The 22051-nt window shown below is 41.5% G+C and overlaps 1 protein-coding gene across 1 annotated transcript in view; it reads left to right on the plus strand.

The window, feature by feature from the left end:
• The first annotated feature begins 3408 nt into the window (after positions 1–3408).
• The window catches only part of RRP15 (ribosomal RNA processing 15 homolog), a 66969-nt gene continuing 48326 nt past the window's right edge, over positions 3409–22051 (plus strand). Inside the window, exons 1-3 of the mRNA XM_061382220.1 lie at positions 3409–5348; positions 17714–17988; positions 20444–20541. Of these exons, the coding sequence (XP_061238204.1) occupies positions 5144–5348; positions 17714–17988; positions 20444–20541 (578 nt within the window). The 5' untranslated portion in view covers positions 3409–5143. The remainder of the gene's footprint in view (positions 5349–17713; positions 17989–20443; positions 20542–22051) is intronic.

Consider the following 22051-nt stretch of genomic DNA (forward strand, 5'->3'; position numbering starts at 1 on the left):
GATGGGAGCTGGTGATGGACAGGGAAGCCTGGCGTGCTGCAGCCCATGGGGTCAAGAAGAGTTGGACACGACTGAAGAACTGAACTGAACTGAACTGAAGAGGTTTTGAGGTGCCAGCAGGGGTGGTTTCTTCTGAAGCCAGTCTCTTTGGCTTCTAAGTAGCCACCTTCTCTGTATACACATCACTGCTGTTTTCTCCTCTTCTTTTAAGGACACCAGTCCTATTGGGTTGAGGCCCAATCATTCATTGTTGTTCAGCTATTATGTCATGTATGACTCTTTTGCTACCAAACATTGGCTGCAGCATGCCAGGCTTGTCTGTTCTTTCCTATCTCCTGGAGTTTGCTCAAAGAGGCCCACTCATAGGCCCTGATTTAAATTTAATAATTTCTTTGAAGGCTCTATCTCTAAATATAGTCACATTGGCAGTTACAGTTTCAACTTATGAACTTTGGGAACCCAATTCAACCCATAACAGTGAATACAACTGGGCCTAGTGTTTTCTATTTAGTTCAGTTCAGTTCAGTTCAGTTGCTCAGTTGTGTCTGACTCTTTGCGACCCCATGAAACACAGCACGCCAGGCCTCCCTGTCCATTACCAACTCTCGGAGTCTACCCAAACCCATGTCCGTCAAGTCGGTGATGCCATCCAACCATCTCATCCTCTGTCGTCCCCTTCTCCTCCTGCTTCCAATCCCTCCCAGCATCAGAGTCTTTTCCAGTGAGTCAGCCTTTCGCATCAGGTGGCCAAAGTATTGGAGCTTCAGCTTCAACATCAGTCCCTCCAATGAACACCCAGGACTGGTCTCCTTTAGGATGGACTGGTTGGATCTCCTTGCAGTCCAAAGGACTCTCAAGAGTCTTCTCCAACATCACAGTTGAAAAGCATCAATTCTTCCGTGCTTAGCTTTCTTTATAGTCCAACTCTCACATCCATACATGACCATTGGAAAAAGCATAGCTTTGACTAGATGGGCCTTTGTTGGCAAAGTAATGTTTCTGCTTTTTAATATACTGTCTAGGTTTGTGATAGCTTTTCTTCCAAGGAGCAAGCATCTTTTAATTTCATGGCTGAAGTCACCATCTGCAGTGATTTTGGAGCCCAAGAAGATAGTCTGTCACTGTTTCCATTGTTTCCCCATCTATTTGCCATGAAGTGATGGGACCAGATGCCGTAATAGTTTTCTGAATGTTGAGTTTTAAGTCAACTTTTTCACTCTCCTCTTTTACTTTCATCAAGAGGTTCTTTAGTTCTTCACTTTCTGCCTTAAGGGTGGTATCATCTATGTATCTGAGGTTATTGATATTTCTCCCAGAAATCTTGATTCCGGCTTGTGCTTCATCCAGTCTGGCATTTTGCATGATGTACTTTGCATATAAGTTAAATAAGCAGGATGACAATATACAGCCTTGATGTACTCCTTTTCCTATTTGGAATCAGTGTGCTGTTCCATGTCCAGTTCTAACTGTTGCTTCCTGACCTGCATACAGGTTTCTCAAGAGACAGGTCGGGTATTCACTCCATTTATTTAATAGAGAGAGGCCTATTTGGACTGTCTAGTCTTGTGTGAATCTGGAGAAAACACTTTTTAAGAAATTGGTCCATTTAATCTAGGTCATCAAATTTGTGGGCATATAGTTGTTCACTGTATTCTTTCATCATCTTTTTTACATTCATAGTATCTAGTGATGTCCTCTCTTTTGTTTCTAATATTAGTAATTGTTGAACTTATTTTTTTCTTACCCTGGCTAGAGACTTATCCAAAGAAGCAGCTTTTGGTTTCATCAATTTTCTTGTTTGAGATGCTTGTTTCAATTTTAATGATTCCTGCTGTAATGCTTATTATTTCTTTTCTTCCATTTGGATTTAATTTGCTTTTCTCTTTCTAGTTTCCTAAGGTGGAAATTAGATGATTGATTTTAGAGCTTTCTTCTTTTATATGCTTATAAATGTATGCATTTGATGCTATAAATTTTCTTCTAAGCACTACTTTTTTCTGTATCCCACAAATTTTGATGTTGTTTTTAATTTAGTTCAAAATATTTTAATTTTTCTCTCAAGATTTTTTCTTTAGTTCATATGTTATTTAGAAGCTTGCTGTTTAATCTTTACATGTTTTTGGATTTTTCATTTATCTTTCTGCCATTGATTTCTAGTTTAATTCCTTTGTGATCCAGGAACAGACATGGCATTATTTCTATTTCTTTAAGTCTATTAGGGCTTCCCTGGTGGCTCAGACAGTAAAAAATCTGCCTGCAATGTGGGAGACCTGGGTTCGATCCTTGGATTGGAAAGATCCCCCGGAGGAGGGTACAGCAATCCATTCCATATTCTTGCCTGGAGAATCCCTATGGACAGAGGAGCCTGGCAGGCTACAGTGCTAATTTGTTAAGTTGTGTATTATGGCTGAGAATGTGGTCTATCATGGTGAATGTTGCATGTGATCTTGAGAAGAATTCTGCTATTGTTGGATGGAGTCTATACATAGCAATTATATCCTTTTGGTTGATGGTGTTCTGAATTCAACTGTGTTCTTCCTGATTATCTGCCTCCTGAATCTCTCCGTTTCTGATGGAGGTGTGTTGACATCTCCAGCTATGATTGGTGAATTCATCCACTTCTCTTTGCAATTCTAACAGCTTTTGTCTTACATAGTTTGACAACTGGTGTTAGGTAAACACACTTAACAGTTGTTATGTCTTCTTAGAGAATTATCCTTTTGGGATTATATAATGCCCTTCTTTCTCCTTGATAACTTTTCTTGCTTTGAATTCTGCTGGTGTGAAATTAATACAGCTACTCCTGCTTTCTTTTGATGTGACTTTTCTTTTCATTCTCTAGTGTCTTTCAAAGAGCAGGTTTTTAACTTTGATAAGGTCTAATTTTTCAATTTGTTCCCTTGTGGATCATGTTTTTGGTGCTGTACCAAAGACTTGGCCTAACTCAAGGACACAATGGTTTTCTCCTATGGTTTCTTATAGAAAATTTTGCCTAACTCAAGGGCACAATGGATTTCTCCTCTGGTTTCTTTTTAAAAATTTATAGTTGTATGTTTAGGTAGGCCTACTCCATTTTGAATCAATTTTTTTATGTGTTGTACAAGGTATGAATTGAAGTGCATCTTTTCTCATCTGGATATCCAATTGTTCCAATAACACTGGTGGGAGATACTGTCCTTTCTCTGTTGATGTGACTTTGCACTTTTGTCAAAAATCAATTTTCCATATATATATATATGTATTTATTTATTTTCTGACTTTCTATTTTGTTCTGTTGATCTGTTTGTCTACTTGATGGTAATACTACACTGTATTGGTAGCTGTAGTTTTATAATGCTTTGAAATTATATAGTGCTAACTCTTGAACTTTGTTCTTCTTTTTCATTTTTTTTTTGTTTTAGATTTTTTGAATTTTCATAAGGATTTTATAATCAGTTTGTCAATTTCCACAAAAAATCTGTTGGAATTTTGACTGAGATTTCAGTGAATGTATTGACCACTTTGGGAAGAAGTGATAATAATGTTGCATCTTCTGATCCATGAACATGGTGTGAAAGTGTTAGTCAGTCCTGTGAGAGGACTCTTTTGCAACCCCAAGGACTGTATCTCCACCAGGATCCTCTGTTTATGGGATTTCCCCTGGCAAGAATACGGAAGTGGGTTCCCATTTCCTACTCCAGGGAATCTTCCTGATCCAAGGATCCAACTGGAGTCTCTTGCATCTCCTGCATTGGCAGGCAATCACTGCCACCTGGGAAGCCCCCTTAATACCTCCCACTATTCCAAAAATGAATAACCTTTAGTGGAACATTTAACAGTGCTGTAGGCTGGCAGGGACAGTAGTTGGGTACTGATAATATTTCCATCACAACACCCATTCTAACTTTGTATCAGTCAAGGCCAATTAGGAGATGGATACCACTTAGGAATTTGATTATACATTTTAATATAAGTTTGAGCCCCGCGGTTCAGACAGTAAAGAATCCGCCTGCAATGTAGGAGACCTGGGTTCAATCCCTGAGTTGGGAAGATCCCGTGATCCCACAGAGGATCGTAATAGCAAGGGACTGCGCTAATAAGTGAAGAGAACTCTAAAGAATATAGTAATAGCAGTTAAAAGAAGTAGAGAGATACAGCACCCAAAGAAAAAGTGTGCTCCCTCCCCCTTTAGAAATTTTGGGTATTAAAAAAACCAAGAATGCTCTTCCAAGAAAATGCTAAGCTTACAGAAAGCCTTTAGACTATGCCCGGCCTATAGAACACAATGTAAGAATATGCTACATTATCCTTTCGACTTATTAACTTTGTGAATGGTATTTGTCGTTCATTCATTTATCGCTTCTAATAATGTATGTCTGAGTTCCTACCTTGGGCCAGGTCCCATTGCTGGCTTGGGGGCAGGATGGTGAATGAAATGTGGTCCTTACTGAGAAGGAGCCGACAAGTCAGGGAAAAGGAATAGCGGCGGATTGTGGTAGCAGCTTTGGGGAAAGCGGGGCTGGGAAAACAGGTGACAAAGGCTGACCTCAGGGAGAAGCCGGCCTCGGGAGGGAGGCAGGGGCATCTTGCCAAGGGCAGAGCTGTTCCAGCCTCGGTCTACACCGCGCGGGAGGGCGCCGCAAGCCTACCGGGCGGAGCTAGGTCCGAGGCAGGAGGATGGGGCTGGAGTGCTTCACACCCAGGACCCCGGGGAAGAAATCCAGATTCTTGTCGGTGTGCAATTGGAAGCCACTCAGGGGTTAATCCGGAGAAGGCAATGGCAGCCCACGCCAGTACTATTGCCTGGAAAATCTCATGGACGGCGGAGCCTGCTGGCCTGCCGTCTATGGGGTCGCACAGAGTCGGACACGACTGACGCGACTTAGCAGCAGCAGCAGCAGGGTCGGGTTGGGGTCAGAGTGGGGCGGCGGGCCAGGACCAGGGCGAGCTGGCAGACTCGGAGGAGAACTTACACTCACTGATTTTTTTTTTTTTTCATTATTATTATTTTTTACTGGAGCCGGTAGCTCGGGAAGACAACCAACAAGTCCTCTTCCCCCGAATTCTGAAGCTCCAGCCAGAGAACTCCCGTTAGCTGGCCCCGCCCCGGAACCTTGTTTCACCGGAACTTTGCTTTACTGGAACCTTGTTTCGCCAGAACTAGATGCCGAAGTTCCCTGTGTTACTGCCGGACGCAAATGTAACTGAACGCTTCCGGTTAGGAATCATGGCAGCGGCCGTTGGAGACTCACGTGTGAGTGCGGGGAAAAAGCTGAAAATTTCACTAAGGAAAAAGAGGATGAAAATGGTAGTCGCGTCTGTAGCATCGGAGCTGGAAGATAAGGACAAAGACGCTTCCGATAATGAAGGTAACCTACTTGGGCTGAGCTTTGGCTACTCAGAGAAAAGGCCGGGCTGAGTTTGCGGGAGCAGGGGGTGCGAGTGAATTTCCCTCTGGCAGCCCGAATTTCATCTCCCCAGGACGGCAAAGGGGCGAGTTTGGCTCCGTGTGAGAAGGTTTGAGAAAGTGGTGTTCAGGGGAAGGAAGGTCGCTGTCGCGTGTTAAAGCCTCCAACTTAGTTTATTAGACATTTTCATTGTCACTGTAATTAACTTCTTGTAAGCAAGATGAGTCTGTTGCTTTTTTTTATAGCAGCAGCGGAAAAAAAAGAAAAAAGAAAAAAAGGAGGCTTACGGTAGCAAGGGGCGAAAGGAAGGGCGATATTTAAAATTACAAGAATGAGTTGGGTCTCCTAGGGAGCAAGAAGGGAAAGTCCGAGAGAGGCTTATAAGGAGCAAGGATGGAAAGGCGGAGAGACGAAGACGGCCGGTATACTTGAATTTTCTTGTGCAGTAGGTGCGTGCGTGTGTTGGGGAATTAGGGATGGGATACTAGTGAGGAAACCGTAGGTGGTTAAAGTAGAATAAATAAAAGTAGCGGTTGATAAAGATGTTTTTTCAGAGACGTTTATACTGAAAGGAAGGAAATGTATTTTGAGGCTTTCGACTATGATATGCCCATGCTGCCACTCTTTCCCATCGTTCTTGGCACTGGCTTCTCAGGTTACATGGGATCGCAGACGACCCCTGATCTTCTGCTCAGAGATTGCTCCTTAATATATTGAGAGGTGGTTACAAAGGTAGTTCTCATGATCCTGGTCCAGTTAACAATAAGGATGGAGACAGAGAAATCCATATCCTGTAGAACCCAGTCGAGGCATTGCTTCCTTCTGTCTTATACATAAACTTCATACTGTATGATTATTTTTATTTTAACGTGTCTTTCTCCTTATGGATACAAGTCGTTCAAGTGCTGGAACATGTCTTCTTTATCTTTATTCTCATGGGGCCTCCCTTATACATTTTGGTACTAAGTAAGTTTTCTTGCTGAATATAAATAAGGAGTCATTTCATCAGGGCCTTAATTTTCTAAGTCTGGGGGTAGACAGCGCAGTTTTCTCAGACACAGGGAAAGCACACACAGCGGCATGTAGTCTCCTGAAACACATGGCTAGTTAGGTTGAAATGAATTATTGGCTGTGGCTCTAGCTATTCAGAGGTGTTATTGAGACTAGGAACAGGATAAAGCCAGATTGTAGAGGGCCCTGTGTGCCATATGAAGAAGATTGGATTCTCTATTAGTAGGCAATATGGAGCTCTTGAGACATTTTAAGCAAGAGAATGCCACTTCTTTATAAGTATCACTACTAACTGTATGGTGACTGCCATAGAGTGCCAGAACAGTTAGGCAGAGTTGCAAAGCTCCACTAGGGATTTCACTAGGAAAGTACAGTGAAGACAGAGAGAGGGTCCCCACTTGAAACGTTTTTCAGAAGGAAAGCATTCAATTTTCTAGACAACCAACTTCCAAATAAATTTGTAGCACCATAGATTTTGGGTATATTTCTGTTAGAGGAATTAGGTAGTAATAGTAATAGTTTAGGTACTGTGTCACTTTAATTATCATAACAATCCTGTAAGACAGGGTTATTGTTAATATTATCCTCATTTTACTTGTAAGAAACTGAGATGTAGAGAGTTTATATCTTGCTCCCGCAGTGCACAAGCTGATAAGTTGATAGAGGACACAACCAGCACTGGAGCTTGCTCTGGAGCTTTTTCTCTGACCCCTCAGATCAGATCCGATCAGTTCAGTCGCTCAGTCGTGCCGACTCTTTGCGACCCCACGAATCACAGCACGCCAGGCCTCTCTGTCCATCACCAACTCCCGGAGTTCACTCAGACTCAAGTCCATCGAGTCGGTGATGCCATCCAGCCATCTCATCCTCAGTCGTCCCCTTCTCCTCCTGCCCCCAATCCCTCCCAGCATCAGAGTCTTTTCCAATGAGTCAACTCTTCACATGAGGTGGCCAAAGTACTGGAGTTTCAGCTTTAGCATCATTCCTTCCAAAGAAATCCCAGGACTGATCTCCTTCAGAATGGACTGGTTGGATTTCCTTGCAGTCCAAGGGACTCTCAAGAGTCTTCTCCAACACTACAGTTCCCTGATAAGGTTGAGGAACCAGGAGTACAGAAATGATCAAACAAAACAAAACTTTCTGGAAAGTAAAAGACCAGGGCCACAGAATCTAAAGCAAGAATTGGTTATGAGCAGACCATGGTATTGAGACAGGTTTTTGTTCCACTCTCTAAGGTTTGATCACTAAGGGGTGTTTTTGTGGTCAGATTTTATAGCAGTCTTTCTCCCATTTATAACTGTAGTCTTCCTTCCTTCCTCTCTTCTTCCATCCTTTCTTTTCTCCTAAAATCTGTGTATTATCTCCAGAAATAAATGATCACTCTTTTCTCAGTTGTATAAGAGGCATCTGTGTTTGTACTGCCTTTCAGAGGGATTTTGGGCTTCTTAGTAGGGAACTTGCCTCAGTTCCCTCATCCATAAAATGGATGTGGTAATAGTGTCTCCTCAGGATTGTTGTGAAGATTCAATGGGCTCATGTATGTAAAGCATTTAATTTAATGGTTGGCACATGGCAACCATAAAATAAATACCATACCATTGCGGCTCAATGGTAAAGAATCTGCCTGCCAGTGCAGGAGATGAGGGTTCGATCCCTGGGTTGGGAAGATCCCCTGGAGAAGAAAATGACAGCCTACTCCAGTATTCTTGCTTGGGAAATCCTATGGACAGAGGACCCTGGTGAGCAACAGTCCATAGTTTCGCAAAGAGTCAGGCACTATTTAGCGACTAAACAACAACAGCCTACTCATAAATATTTGGAGTCATGATCGTGACATCTTTTCTGATCTAACAAAACTTCTAGTCCCATCTCTCAGCCACCCAATAAGCCTTCCAGCCTTTGATAACAGCGGTGGAGCTTTCTCCAGAAAAGAGGTTAAAATTTCCTCAGGTAACCCTACAAGGGAGCTGATGGCCTTTCTGTTTTACAGATGAGGAAACAGGCTTGGAGATACCGTTTTCCATTATAGTAGAAAGCCTCTCAGTGGAAAACTGTCCGTCCATAGATGCCAGGTGTTCTCTCTTAATTCTGTCCTTCTTACTCTGTAATTAACCATTCAGTCATGTTTTCGTGGTAAAATTAGGCATGAATAGTGGTTCTATTTATTTTTTAGGGATAGTGATTTTGACAACCATGGATTGTCTCTGCCTAGTTGTTCTGTGGATAGCGTGCACTTAATATTTGCCAGGCTGAATTCATGATTTCATCTTCAAAACAGAACCCAGTGGATGAGGAGGATGGCCTGTGTCACTGTGCACTGGTGATCTGCATGTGACCTGACGGCTGTTTACTCCTCCGGGCACACATCTTGCTGCCCCTTGGCTTGCTGGTGACACGGTATCTGAACTCCTCATCTCTTGAATACAGTTCCTCTCCGCCCTCCTCGCCATGCTTGTGCTGGCCCACTAGGTACTCTCTTTTTCCCTTCACTTTCTCTTGACCAGCTTGTCTAGATTTCTATTTAGTTGTCTCCCTCTGCCTTTTCTTTCAGGATTTAGAATGTGTCTCTTCAATAAAGACAAATAATAAAAGACCTTTTATGTAATAAATTCAGTAATGTAGGTCCTTTCGGAGAAGGCAATGGCACCCCACTCCAGTACTCTTTTGCCTGGAAACTCCCATGGACCGAGGAGCCTGGTAGGCTGCAGTCCATGGGGTCTCGAAGAGTCAGACATGACTGAGCTGCTTCACTTTCACTTTTCACTTTCATGCATTGGAAAAGGTAATGGCAACCCACTCCAGTGTTCTTGCCTGGAGAATCCCAGGGACGGGGGAGCCTGGTGGGCTGCTGTCTATGGGGTCGCACAGAGTCGGACACAACTGAAGCTGCTTAGCAGCAGCAGCAGGCCCTTTGGATGGAGATGTTTTCCTTTGATTTAACTCAGAATTTTCTATTTAATATAAGAAATGGATTTTTTTTTTCCTCCTGTGAAATCAGGTATTTCTGGAAAGATGATACATAAAAACAGCTTTCTCTTTTTTTAAATTTTAATTTATTTATTTGGCTGCTTCGAGTATTAATTGCAGCAAGCGGGTTTAGCTGCCCCACAATATGCAGGATCTTAGCTCCCTGCCAGGGATTGAACCTGTGTCCCCTGCATTGGAAAGCAGATTTCTTAACCACTGGACCACCAGGAAAGTCCCCAGAAATAGCTTTTTGGTTCAGATATTTGTGTACGTGTGGCCTTGGCAGAACTATATTGTTATAAAAAGTTCACAGAGACTGGATTCTGAAAGACTATAAAGGCAGGCAATTGAAGTGGCCTTCAGACACATGAGGAATCAGCGTGCACATTACAGGCTTGTTACTGAAGTGTACAGCTCATTTTATCAGGGAGTTGAGTTAGACACTTATGTTTGAATTTTAATTGGTTCATAAAAATTGATAAGGATGTGCCTTATATCAACATTTGAAAGCAGCTTCCTTCAGCGAGATGCTACTTACGTTTCCTAGAAAAACACACAAGTATAGCTCATGTGTTGTTTGCACTTTTATTTTTTATCTTTTGGCTTTAATTTCTTTTGACATGTTGTGTAAGAAAGGTAGAAAATGGTGCTTTCATGAGTGTAAAACTCTTGGATATTGTTTGTCAGACGTTGCAGAAGTTTCCTAGTTCCCTTACCTTAAAGCTTTGGTAAAAGCTGTGTTTCAGAACTTGGCATGAATCCTGATACATGATGTAGTACTCGATATCCATTTATTATAAAATTGGAAACTTCTCTTAATGTGATTTTTACACTCTCTTCTCATGTACCAGATATCACTGAGGTTACAGATTAGCAGAAGTTATATGTGATATAAACTTGAATGATAGCAAAATGATTCAGACTGTAAGTTTTGATAAATTGTAATACTTACTCTTCAGTAGGGTTTGAACTTTGGTCACAGTAAAATTACGAATGATCCCAAATCAGAGAGATGTGTAAGGTAAGATGCCTTAGTCAGCATTAGAGTAATACATAAATGCCAAGCGTTATAAAGGAGAGGGTGACACCCCTACATGAGTTAGCCTGGAGCTACGCAGATTTATTGAATTAATACCTTGTTGGTGGTTTAGATACCGTGTATGCTTGGCTCTTATGTTTGTAGTCTAAATAAAAAACACAGCCTTCCCATTCAGTAGATCAATTCAGGTGAAAAAAATGAAAACAGTGGTGATGATATCAAGTATTATAAAGAGCAGTAATGGCAACCCGTTTCAGTATTCTTGCTTGGGAAATCCTATGGACATAGGAGCCCAGTGGGCTACAGTTCACAAGCTTGCAAAACGTGACTTAGTGACTAAACAACAATAATGATGACCTCTACCTCTGAGTTACTGAATTACTCAGACCTACAGAATTTATGCACTGTTGGAGGTTTATATGCACTGCCTACTTGCTTAAGATTGTAATCTTTATTAAAAAAAAAAAAAGCTCTGTAGTCGGTAAATCAACCCATGTAAAAAAAGCCTTGGTCCCATGCCATCAAGTGATTGACTGCTCCCTCATAGCATGTGCCCATATGTCTATAAACTAGAAGGAGGAATGCTAATTTCATTTTTTCTGAATTATTCTGGTCACATATTTGAATAATGGCCATATACTTCTAAAACAAGACTTGATAACAATCCAGTTTAGAAGGTCCTAGGAGGAATCCCTTCCTTTTTTGATAAACTACAAAGTAGTATTTAAGATGTAATAACCTAGCAGATAAATAAACTTTTTATCAAACTGTAACTTACAAGCTTCTGCATCATTTAAGTTACTTAAAATAGCAAAGGAACATGCCTAAGAAATGAAGTATGTCATAGTCCTACTTGAGTAGCAATTTATAGAACAGGCTCAGGAAACAGACTACTTCCGGGCTCTGTCTGGCTTGCCCAGATAGCACATAGTAATCACATCCGACAGTTTGTCCCATGGTGAAACTTTCATTTTAGTTTTGGTTATTTTTATGGAAACCTGAGTAACTTCATTTTTTTTTTTTTTAGAGGTAAATGCTTTTTTAAAAAGTTCTCAAGTATCAATTTTGAATATTCTAAATTAAGTAGTGAAGGGCAGGAAAGAGCACATGGCGAGATAGAACAGATGTTTTAATACCTGGACTGGGGAGCAGTGGTTTCCTAGAGCTCTGAATGACTAGGGGCGAAATGAGAATGGGATGTGAGCGCTGGCCATTCTGGTTAGCTATGGCTTAGAGAGAAATTCCTCTTTAATTCAAGCTTTATTAAGCTATTGAGTTGGCCAGAAAGTTTGTTCAGGTTTTTGGTAGGATAAACCCAAATGAACTTTTTGGCCAACCCAATGTATTGTGGCTACTCTCTGCAGTAGTTCAGTTACCTTAGTCTGAGTTGAATGGTGGATTCAGAGCTTTGTAGTGCCTTAAAAATCAGCACCCTGTCACCCCACCTGTTCACTTTGTGACTCTGGACATTTTTAAAACCTTTCTAAGCTTCAGAAGCATTCTCCTTGTAAATAGAATAATAATAGCATCTCAACGAGTGTTGTGAGGATTAAGTGATAATGCATAAAAAGCACTTTAAATAGTACCTAGCCCTAAACACTTGTTGGTTAGTTAATATTCATCATTGTTTTAGAGTGCTTGGGAAGCTATAGGACAGAGATATCGACCGCTTCTGAAACAGAATCAAAGGTGTCTTGCTCACCATGAACCCCTTGCGTATGGGTTAGAGGAGAGCCAAGACTGGGTGGAATTACAGTGGAAGGAGAATTTATTCCCCCTCCCCCTGTCTTTTGTCAATCCTTTTTAGGACTTTTGGGATGCCTCCCTGCTCTGGCTCCCAGGTTCTTAGTCTCCTTGTTTGTCTTCTGATTATTGTCATCTATTTAATGCCTACTGTGTGCCAGAGCTGTGCTAAGTGCTTTTCCTGTGGTAGGTACTGTTTTTGTTCCCAGTTTACTGAGACACAGAGGGGTTAGGTAACTTGCCCAAGATTATGCTTGTAGGAAGTAATGGAAGTGGGGCGTAGCTCCACATCTGCTCATTTTATATTCTTAGTGCTTAACCCCTGTGCTGTAACAGGTCATCTAAAGCTTCCCATTCAGCACTGCACATGTCCTCCAGATTCCAGCCACCAGCGCTGTTTGTTCTTTGTTCCTGTCTTCTCTGCAGCCACATTATGTGTGTCTTGAGGGGTATGGGGGTGGGGGCCGGGGAGGGGTGTAATTGACATGTAAACATTTCTTATGGGCTAGACACTCTTTTAAGAAACTGAGTTAATTATCATAAAACCTCATGAAGAAGGTACTGTTTTATTGCCATTTTTACAGACAAGGAAACTAAGATTGAGAAGGTAAAAACCTTCAGAAAAGTCACGTAGGTTTGTGTCTGGAGTTAAGATTGAATCAAGCAGCCTGAATTCTGTGTCTTTACTCTTTAACCACTACTAACTGATCTCAAGTTTTTATAAGTTCTGTTTGATTTACAGTAAACTCTAAAGGTGTGAAATAGATGGGGAAACAATGTCAGACTTTATTTTTGGGGCTCGAAAATCACTGCAGATGGTGATTGCAGCCATGAAATTAAAAGACGCTTACTCCTTGGAAGGAAAGTGACCAACCTAGGTAGCATATTCAAAAGCAGAGACATTTCTTTGCCAACAAAGGTCCATCTAGTCAAGGCTATGGTTTTTCCTGTGGTCATGTATGGATGTGAGAGTTGGATGGTGAAGAAAGCCGAGCACTGAAGAATTGATGCTTTTGAACTGTGGTGTTGGAGAAGACTTTTGAGAGTCCCTTGGACTACAAGGAGATCCAATCAGTCCATTCTGAAGGAGATCAACCCTGGGATTTCTTTGGAAGGAATGATGCTAAAGCTGAAACTCCAGTACTTTGGCCATCTGATGCGAAGAGTTGAGTCACTGGAAAAGACCCTGATGCTGGGAGGGATTGGGGGCAGGAGGAGAAGGGGACAGCAGAGGATGAGATGGCTGGATGGCATCACCGACTTGATGGACGTGAGTTTGAATGAACTCCGGGAGTTGGTGATGGACAGGGAGGCCTGGCATGCTGCAATTCATGGGTCGCAAAGAGTCGCACACGACTGAGCGACTGAACTGAACTAAACTGAACTGAAGATCAAGGTTAAGCAATATCCTTAGTGCTCCCAGATGATAATTGTATTTTAAAAGAACAACCTTCTTAATCCAGTAGAGAAACTTTCTTAAAAGGAGGGATCTGAGGTTAAGTGGGAGGTGAAAATAGCAGTAGCAGTTTGGCCACTTACTGGAAGTACACACGTATAGTGCAGAACCTGGGGCTTGATGTATGTATTTTTTCTTGGATGATAAATCAGATTGGCTTATTTATATAAACTAACCAGCTTTTCACACCCCGTTCTTATTGTTCAATCCCCACATCTCCAGTTTCAGCCTATGTGAACTTCTTTATATTTTATAGATGTGCCTGGTGGCTCAGACGGTAAATCGTCTGTCTACAATGTGGGAGACCCGGGTTCAATCCCTGGGTTGGGAAGATCCCCTGGAGACGGAAATGGCAATGCACTCTAGTACTATTGCCTGGAAAATCCCATGGACAGAGGAGCTTGGTAGGCTACAGTCCATGGGGTCGCAAAGAGTTGGACACGACTGAGCGATTTCACTTCACTTACCTTCTTCAACATCCCCAAGCATTTTGGACATGCTGGTTTCTTCTGCCTGGAGTGTTGTAGTGATGATTACAATAGTAATTTTAACTTTAATACAGAGCATTGACTCAAATCTATATAAAGTTTCGGTTCTCAATTCAGTGGTCTTGCCCATGCCTCTTTTGGTTGGCCTTATTGTAGAATCTTACTTCTTTGGCTTTTTCCTTTTCTTGTCATTCCAGCTCTTACTTTACCTTTAAGAAATAACTTGAAATCATCTTTGTAAAAGATACCCCTAAACCTTTTTCTTCGTTATTTTTCTATTAGAAGAATGCTTATAAATTTTAAACCAAAATTTTCTATTGGTGTTAACTGATTTATGTATCCTACTAAATATTTTACTTCTTCAAGGGGAAAATCTAGATTTTTCATTTTCTCCTTCCTTCATCTTCATTCACGAGTACTTGGTAAATATTGAAGGACTGTGAGTTTTTTGAAAAACTTTATCCCAGTTCCAAAAGCTAAGGAAAATAACTCCCTTTTCTGCCAGCAGCTCACCATATCTGGGATGAGAGACAGATGGCAAGTTTGAAAGACTGGTGGAAGTTTGGGGAAAGTGCAGCAAGAGACGGAGAGACGCCTCTGCCTGTGTGGTTACCTCAGAAGTCTAACCTTGCCCTGCGCAGTGTGGTGGCCACTAGTCACGCTGAAGGAATTAAAACTTCGTCAAGTTAAAAAAAAAACTCAGTGACTTCATTGTACTAGCCTCATGTGAAGGACCCACTGGGCTCTTGTGGTTGGTGGGCAGCTCTGATAAGAGAACATTTCCATAAGCACAGAAGCTTCTGTTGGAACCATTGGTTATTACTTCCAGTAAGCATTCTTTATTACCCTTCCTTAATTTCCAGGTTTTTGAAATAGAATGCAAAATTGGAGTTAATATTTAAAATAACACACAGGACTTCAAAGGAATTTTTTACTTATCTGGGGCCCTTAGATCCCTGGGTTACATCCACTTCTGTTGAGTATCAGTTTGTGGTAAATTCAAAAAAATCTCGTCTTCATTGGCCACAGTAAATTTTTAAGGGCCAGTTCTATTTTCTGACTTGTGTAGTGATTCTCTTTGGTATTCCAGAAGAAAACTTTGTTTTGTAATATGCTAGCTGACCTCATAACATTGACATATTTAAATTTATTTCTAGAACATACCATCATTTCCATTGGCTATGAATGCATGACTGAAAACTTCTGAGTTAGGGCCTCTTAAAAATATAATAAAATAAAAAGCCATGACTGCAGCAAATTCTTCTGGATTTTTTTTTTTTTGAATTGGTGGAGTAAGTGCAGGTTGTGTGAAATGGTGTTATAAAACGTCATGGATTCATTGTGTCCGTAGCATGCACGTTGTGGTAGTCAAGCTGGGTAAGAAACACACTAAAGAAAAGTAGCCCAGGTTTAGAAATGGAGAAGTGGCTTAGACAGTGAGTCTTTGGCTGCCTTCACAGTGTAGGTGAATGTGAAATTCACTGCAGTTTGTGTGTGACTTCCTTAGGACAAAACACTAGGTGTCAGTGTTGGAGTTTGACATTTTTTACCAGAAACTAGTAAAGACCTCTGCTTCTGATCACTCTGAGATTCTTCATTGACATAAACCATTGTGCCTCCTTACATTTAGATGAATGCGTACCTAGAAGTACTTTTCAAAGAATTGTTTATTTTGTTGTTAGTACCTGTCCAGTGCTGCTGACTCTGAGGAATAAACATATTCTGTATTAACATACATGTTTTTCACTTAACTACGTTCTCCAAACTCTGTTTCTCAATGTACTTTCCAGGGAACACTGGTCCTAGGAGATACTTCTGGGCTCTGGAATCTGGTGTATAGTAGACACGCAGATTTTCATTGAATGGTAGTGCTTTCAGCTTTTGGCGAAATTTGTATACTTTTTCTTCCATTGCAGGCAGTGAGCATTTTTATGTCACCCAAATCTGCATGTCACATCCTTGTCACGTTCTCAGATTTTGTAAATTTGCCAGGCATACAGGATACACTAGAGGCTTCAAATTATGTGTCAAATTAAGTTCTCTTTCAAATTTTTTTTCTTTATTAAGAAATACACAACACATTAGGGCAGTAGAATTATTAATGATTCTTGCTTCTTTATCATGTCCTTTAATTTTTTTAATACCATTAACATACTTTATGTAAGATCATGCTTTTGTAAAGTATTATTTTGCTGTCTGTGTTTAAATGTATTGTTCTGTTACTTTTTGAAGATACTTCATTTTTACTCCTATGCTTGAGACTCATTTTATATATATATAAACTGATTTTTTTAGTATATTTTTATTTGCCATTTTCTAATATCCTGCAAATTTTTGTTTGAAATGTATTAAATACTTAGTTTTCCATCCTTTTGTTTCATGAGTTCTCAGCAAGCAAAAAAACAAAGATATTCGGCAAACGTAATACCAAAAAGCAAGTGTAGTGATGACTAGCTAAGTCAAGTCTTTTCAGCAGTTCTGTCTTAATTTATGACTTCAAGTCAAGAGGTTAGGGAGGATCACTCAGAGTGGAAGAGCTGACTGTACAGTCAGTTCCATTCCCTTTGATTGTAGCCATGAGCTAATATAAAACTACTTTTGAAGTATTTCCTAATTTAGCTCCACAGGTTTTTGAAGAGCAAAGCAGAAGCTCTTCAGAAGGCTCTGGATCATATAGTTGCACACAGATTTCGCTGGCACTTTGTGCTCTTGTTGTTAAACTACAATGAGTTTCAGAATTTGAGACGGACTGCAAAACTTAAAGTACCCAGGGGTTCTCGGCAAGTTGGTTTTCAAGCGAGGCCACCAACTGGATCATGTTTTGGCCACTCCTCTGATCTCAGCCGTTTGAATCTTACAGATGACATAGTTCCATGTGTATGCTTGGGGTGGTTCTCAGTGGTTCTGCATGATACAACTCTATAGTGTACAAATCTGTATCCTTCACTCAAAACTTGATATTTTCATGCGGCCATCCAGCAGTGCAGTCAAATTTTGGGCACATATCACTTCATTAGATTATTTTTTCAAAAATGTTGCAACACCCAGTTTATTAATGTTATAGGCAGATTCTATAAAAGGAAACAAGTCTTTAGATTTTCCCGTACCAGGATTCAGGATTTTAAACATCTGGGCCAAAGCCCTCAGAGAACTTACTCTGACTTCTCTGTGCCGTGGAAACACTATTCCATTTTCTTGAGAGATTAGTTTTTTGTTGTTACTTGTTTTTAAAATAATATTTGTTAGTTTCTTCAAGTAGTTTAATAACACAATTAAAAGCCTGTGGGTTTGAGCACACCCTGCAGCAGCCCCATGGCAGCATCTGTCACCACTGACCACAGGATGCCCTGAGGCTGGTGGGCTGACTTCCACTCGCTGGGCCCTGGGCGCTGACGCTGTGGCGGCCTCCCCTGTCCACATGGCCGGGCCAGGTCTTTGCGGGTGGGCGACGGTAGGATGGAGGGTCCTGCCATTCTCCACTATTAGGGCAGCTGTGGGACTCGGAAATGAGAATGGAGACAGATGGAGAGCCATTAGCCTTAGGAAGGCCCCTGGGGGGGTCTCACCATGGCCTTGCCAAACTCTGCCTCCAATATTAAAGTTTAGTTTGTTTCTACTTTAGGTTCTCTAGGAAGCTGTGGATTGGAAAAAGATCACTTTTCCTCTGGTGATGAAGCAGTAGAAGCTGACAACGAAGATGAAGCTGAGCCCCGCGAGGATGACAACTACAGTGCTGCAGAAGCTACTGCGGGGGCTAACGCGGGCTGGGCAGATGCCATGGCTAGGATCCTGAGCAAGAAGATTCCTGAAAGCAAACCCACCATCCTGGTCAGAAACAAAGAGCTGGAGAAGGAAAAGGAGAAGCTAAAGCAAGAGAGACTAGAGAAAAGAAAACAGGTGTGTCCTGCCAGTTGTTCTGTACCTTGGGGTGTCAAGGCTAGTTCTCGTTGGCACCACATTGCTTCGTTCAGTGTTTGTCCAGTTAGCATTCCAGTGCGTAACTTGTGTTTTATCTGTGAGTGGATAACCAAGGTTGTGTTCAGAAACCTAGTCTGAGTCATTCTCTTGAGCATGTTTTTTATTCATCTAAGCAAAATAATAAAAGTGTGAACTCCAAGGAAATGTATCCTTTTAAAAGTCAAGTACTTATACCTGTGCCAGTGACTCCTGGGTTTGAATATCTTATTCAACTTACCTGTTCAGATGCTAACTTTATTAATAAAGTTAACTCTGAACTAATAGAATCATGTTAGTTACTTTTAGCTTAAAGGCTATTTTATGATATAAACCTGTGATGATGTCATTGACAGGGTTGGTTGCAGTTCTGAAACAAACTATTTTACTGATGGATAAACTTGAGTTCATTCTATCTTTTGTTAAACCACTGATGGAAGAAGCTAGACTGGTGCTGTCTGCTAATGAAAGGCCAGAAGTTGGACTTTAAGTTTGCTGTTGTGTATCGCAAAGATAAATGAACAGTAGAACAAGAATATGTCTAAACTATTTGGCTGCTGAAATAGATATTATTTTTTAATGAAAGAAAAATAACTTTCTACGGTCATACTGACAATATAGAAGTGCTCATTTCCAAGAGATACTTTATATGTAAAAAGGAGAGAAAACTTAAGTTTCAGTTGGCATTTGTTTCCTTTTAAGTTCACCATCCCCTTATCTTGTTTCAAGATGAATGTTTCCTTTGTTCCTAATACTGGGTGCCCTCTGTTGGAGGCTGTATAAAGATGGAACTTTTCAAGTGCTGCCCTTCAAAACAGAACGTACTCTATTACTAATTCAGTATTCTCATTGTACTTTATTTAAGATCAACTTTGTCTCTGAGTCTTACTGATAGCTTTTCAACTTAAAATTCGAACCTTTTTTTTTTTTTTTTAATCTGGCAAAAACTAGAGGAGGCTTTAAAAATATCAGAATCCTTAATTACCCCTAGTCCAAGTGTTCCAGTAAGAGAACAATGTTTTAAAGCCAACATAAAGAAATTCCTGACTCTGCTCTAGACCAGAGCTTTGAGTGCTAGAGCTGATGCTGTCCGCATAATGCATGAGAGCACGTGTGTTGATCCCGGGAACACGACACAGCAGCCGAGATGCTCTTCAGTATATACTTCCGGGTAGAGTCTGCGTAAACGTGTTTGTTTCTTAACGTTAAGTATTATTGGTTTCCAGAATATTGGCTACCTGTTTCTAATTATAGGTAAAGAAATACATTTCAGAGTTAAAAAATACCTGGGGATCATGCATGCCTGTTATCCCCTCCGTACAAGAGATAATTAAGGATTGACTGTTTTACACTTAAAAGTAAGGTTTTTTATTTTGGGTATAATCTGACAATGAATTTCATTATAGTTAAAATACCTGATTTGGGGAAGAATCTGTTTCTTTAAAAAGGCTCCAGAGTATAGCAAGAGCAAAGATTTGGTTTTACTGTGAACAGATGTTTTCATTAATACAAAGTGAGAGATCAGATGAATGAAGACAAGGAAAAGATAAAAGGAGACTTTTCCCCACTGGTTCTTCCTGATTTTGATGCTTACTACCAGCTTCTTGATAATTAGTTTATCATATTCAGTATATTTGATGTTTGGTGATATGTTGACCTGAGCAGGGGACCTGGAGAAGCAAGTGTACCGAATCAAGGACCTGAGGTCACGAAGTCCCTTGAGAACAGTTTTGAATGAGATGATGTTGTCTGTGGGATATTCTTATTTCCTAATCCGTTTCTATGTCTGCATTATCGCAGAGAGTCAGCTTGCTGTAGTTTGTGACTGATAAGCCATATACGGCAAGGACAGTGGTCAGATGTGCCATAAGAGGAAAGAAGAACAGTCACTGTTTAAATAGTCTCTATCTATTACAGTGCTAGTAGGACACCATGCTGTTCTTTTAAAAGCTGATACAAGTTCTTAATAATTCCGGCCGCTGGGGAAGTCAGGTTCTAAAAATAAAGAGAAGCGGTGCTTAAACTCATGGTTACGGAAGAGGGTGGTTTGGCGTCTTGCTGATGCTGCCCTCTGAGGCTTCTGGCGATGGCAGGTTGGGCACGGGGCTCCCTCACCCCCAGCCTGGCCCTCCTGGCTCCACACGCTGGCAGTGCTCCAGGCCCCTGCTGTCGGAGAGCCTGCCGGCTGCTTACTTGGTGCCTCTCGCATGACACGCTGAGCACTAACCGCAGGCTCCCGGAGCCGGACCCCCGAAAGGGTGGGTTTCTGAAAGGCCCTACGACAAACTAAAGCTCGAATGATTTATTACCTTTGTCCTTTCACAGAGTATCATATCAAAGTGTGCTGCACTTTCAAAAATGCCTAATATTCTTTCACATAACACTATTTATAACACAGCTTGATAAGAAGCGGGAATGGGAAATGATGTGCAGAGTAAAGCCAGATGTTGTCAAAGACAAAGAAACGGAGAGAAATCTTCAGAGAATTGCTACGAGGTAAGACAGTGTTGTTGCCCTTTAAAAACTAAGTGCACTAAAGCTTTGTAGTGATCCATTTCTGACGAGGTTTGGTTCTTAAGCTCTGCCTGGTCAGAGCCAAGTGATTTATATCTCAGCCTGCCTACCTGATACTGGATTCAGCCACAGATTTTGGAGGTCTCGTGAGGCAAGAGTCTAATGGGCTAAGTGTGTATGTGGTATGAACCTGTTTCGGATCATCTTGTGTTTTATGGTCACGAGAACATTATAATCAGACCTCTGCCTGTGTTTCTCTTAGGATGCTTATCTAAATTTATGGCACGAGGTGATCATTTTTGTTATCTTGCACTATACTTATGACCTAACAAATTACACATTATAGCAGCTTCGTGCTGTCCTTCCACTCAGCATTTTTTTTTAAAATTGGCACCAACATTTAGTTGATGCCATCTGTGCCCAGAGATGAATAGAATCTGGTGGCTACTGCATGGTCCTTGCCCACTTATCTGTGGGGGTTCTAGTCTCTTTGGGAGTAAAGGTGTGTCCTGCGTGTTGGGAACATCTAATGGGAGATTGTGTATGGAGTTGAGGACGGCTCCATGAAGGAGGTAGCAGTTGGATTACCATTTAAAGAATACAACAGTTACATTCAGTGAAATCCCTTTTAACTTCCTAGCTGCCTACAGCAATCCATCTGGGTGTTGGATGGTGAGCCAGTGAGGCTGGATGGCTGAGGGAGTGAGAGCAGGGCCAGGCTGCTGGGTGTCCCTGGGCAGTTACTTAATTTCCTTCTGTCTCAGTTTATTTATCTGTGGAAACAAGCGAGAACGTTATACCTATGCTATAGGATTTCTCTGAGAATTAAATGAATTAATACCCACGCAGAGCTGAGAAGAGTACAGGATTGGTGCCAGAGAGTAAGTGCCCCTTACATTTTATACCCTGGGCACCTCCGTCTCGGCACCTTGGTCCCAGCCCTGCTGTGGAGTGTATGGAATTTTACCCAACTTATAAACAAATAAGCTAGGTTGGTAAGGTTTCTTGGATTCTGGCAGAAGACAAGACGCTTGTAGGTCAGAGACAAAGGACTGTTACTCACAGCTGAAGCCGTAGCCAGAGCTTCACGTTCCCACCGGTTCCCCGTGTCCCCGGGGGTGGCGCAGGTGCCCTCGACAGATGCCTGTGCGTGCAGTGGGTTGTGTTACAGGAGAGGAACTCTGCATCTGGGGATCCATTGCTTTTATGGGGAACGGTAACAAGCCTGCTCTTTGTCTGGGGGGAGACATTACCTCATCTCTCAAGGTTGCGTACTGCAGACACAACCCTGAGAAACGGCCTGGTAAAGAGCAGGCGTTGTGCTCTTCAGAACCCAGCAGGAACGTGCAGGGATGCTCAGCACCTGTGGCGGATCGTCTGCACTGATGATGGTTATAGCAGGAACATGAATAGATGATAGAAGCTTAGAGCTGGAAGGGGTGTCGATGGTGTAAAGCAGTGCTGGCCAGTAGAAATCGACTAGAAATCCAGT

Source organism: Bos javanicus, chromosome 16, assembly GCF_032452875.1.
Source record: "Bos javanicus breed banteng chromosome 16, ARS-OSU_banteng_1.0, whole genome shotgun sequence".
In the NCBI taxonomy this organism is placed as follows: Eukaryota; Metazoa; Chordata; class Mammalia; order Artiodactyla; family Bovidae; genus Bos; species Bos javanicus.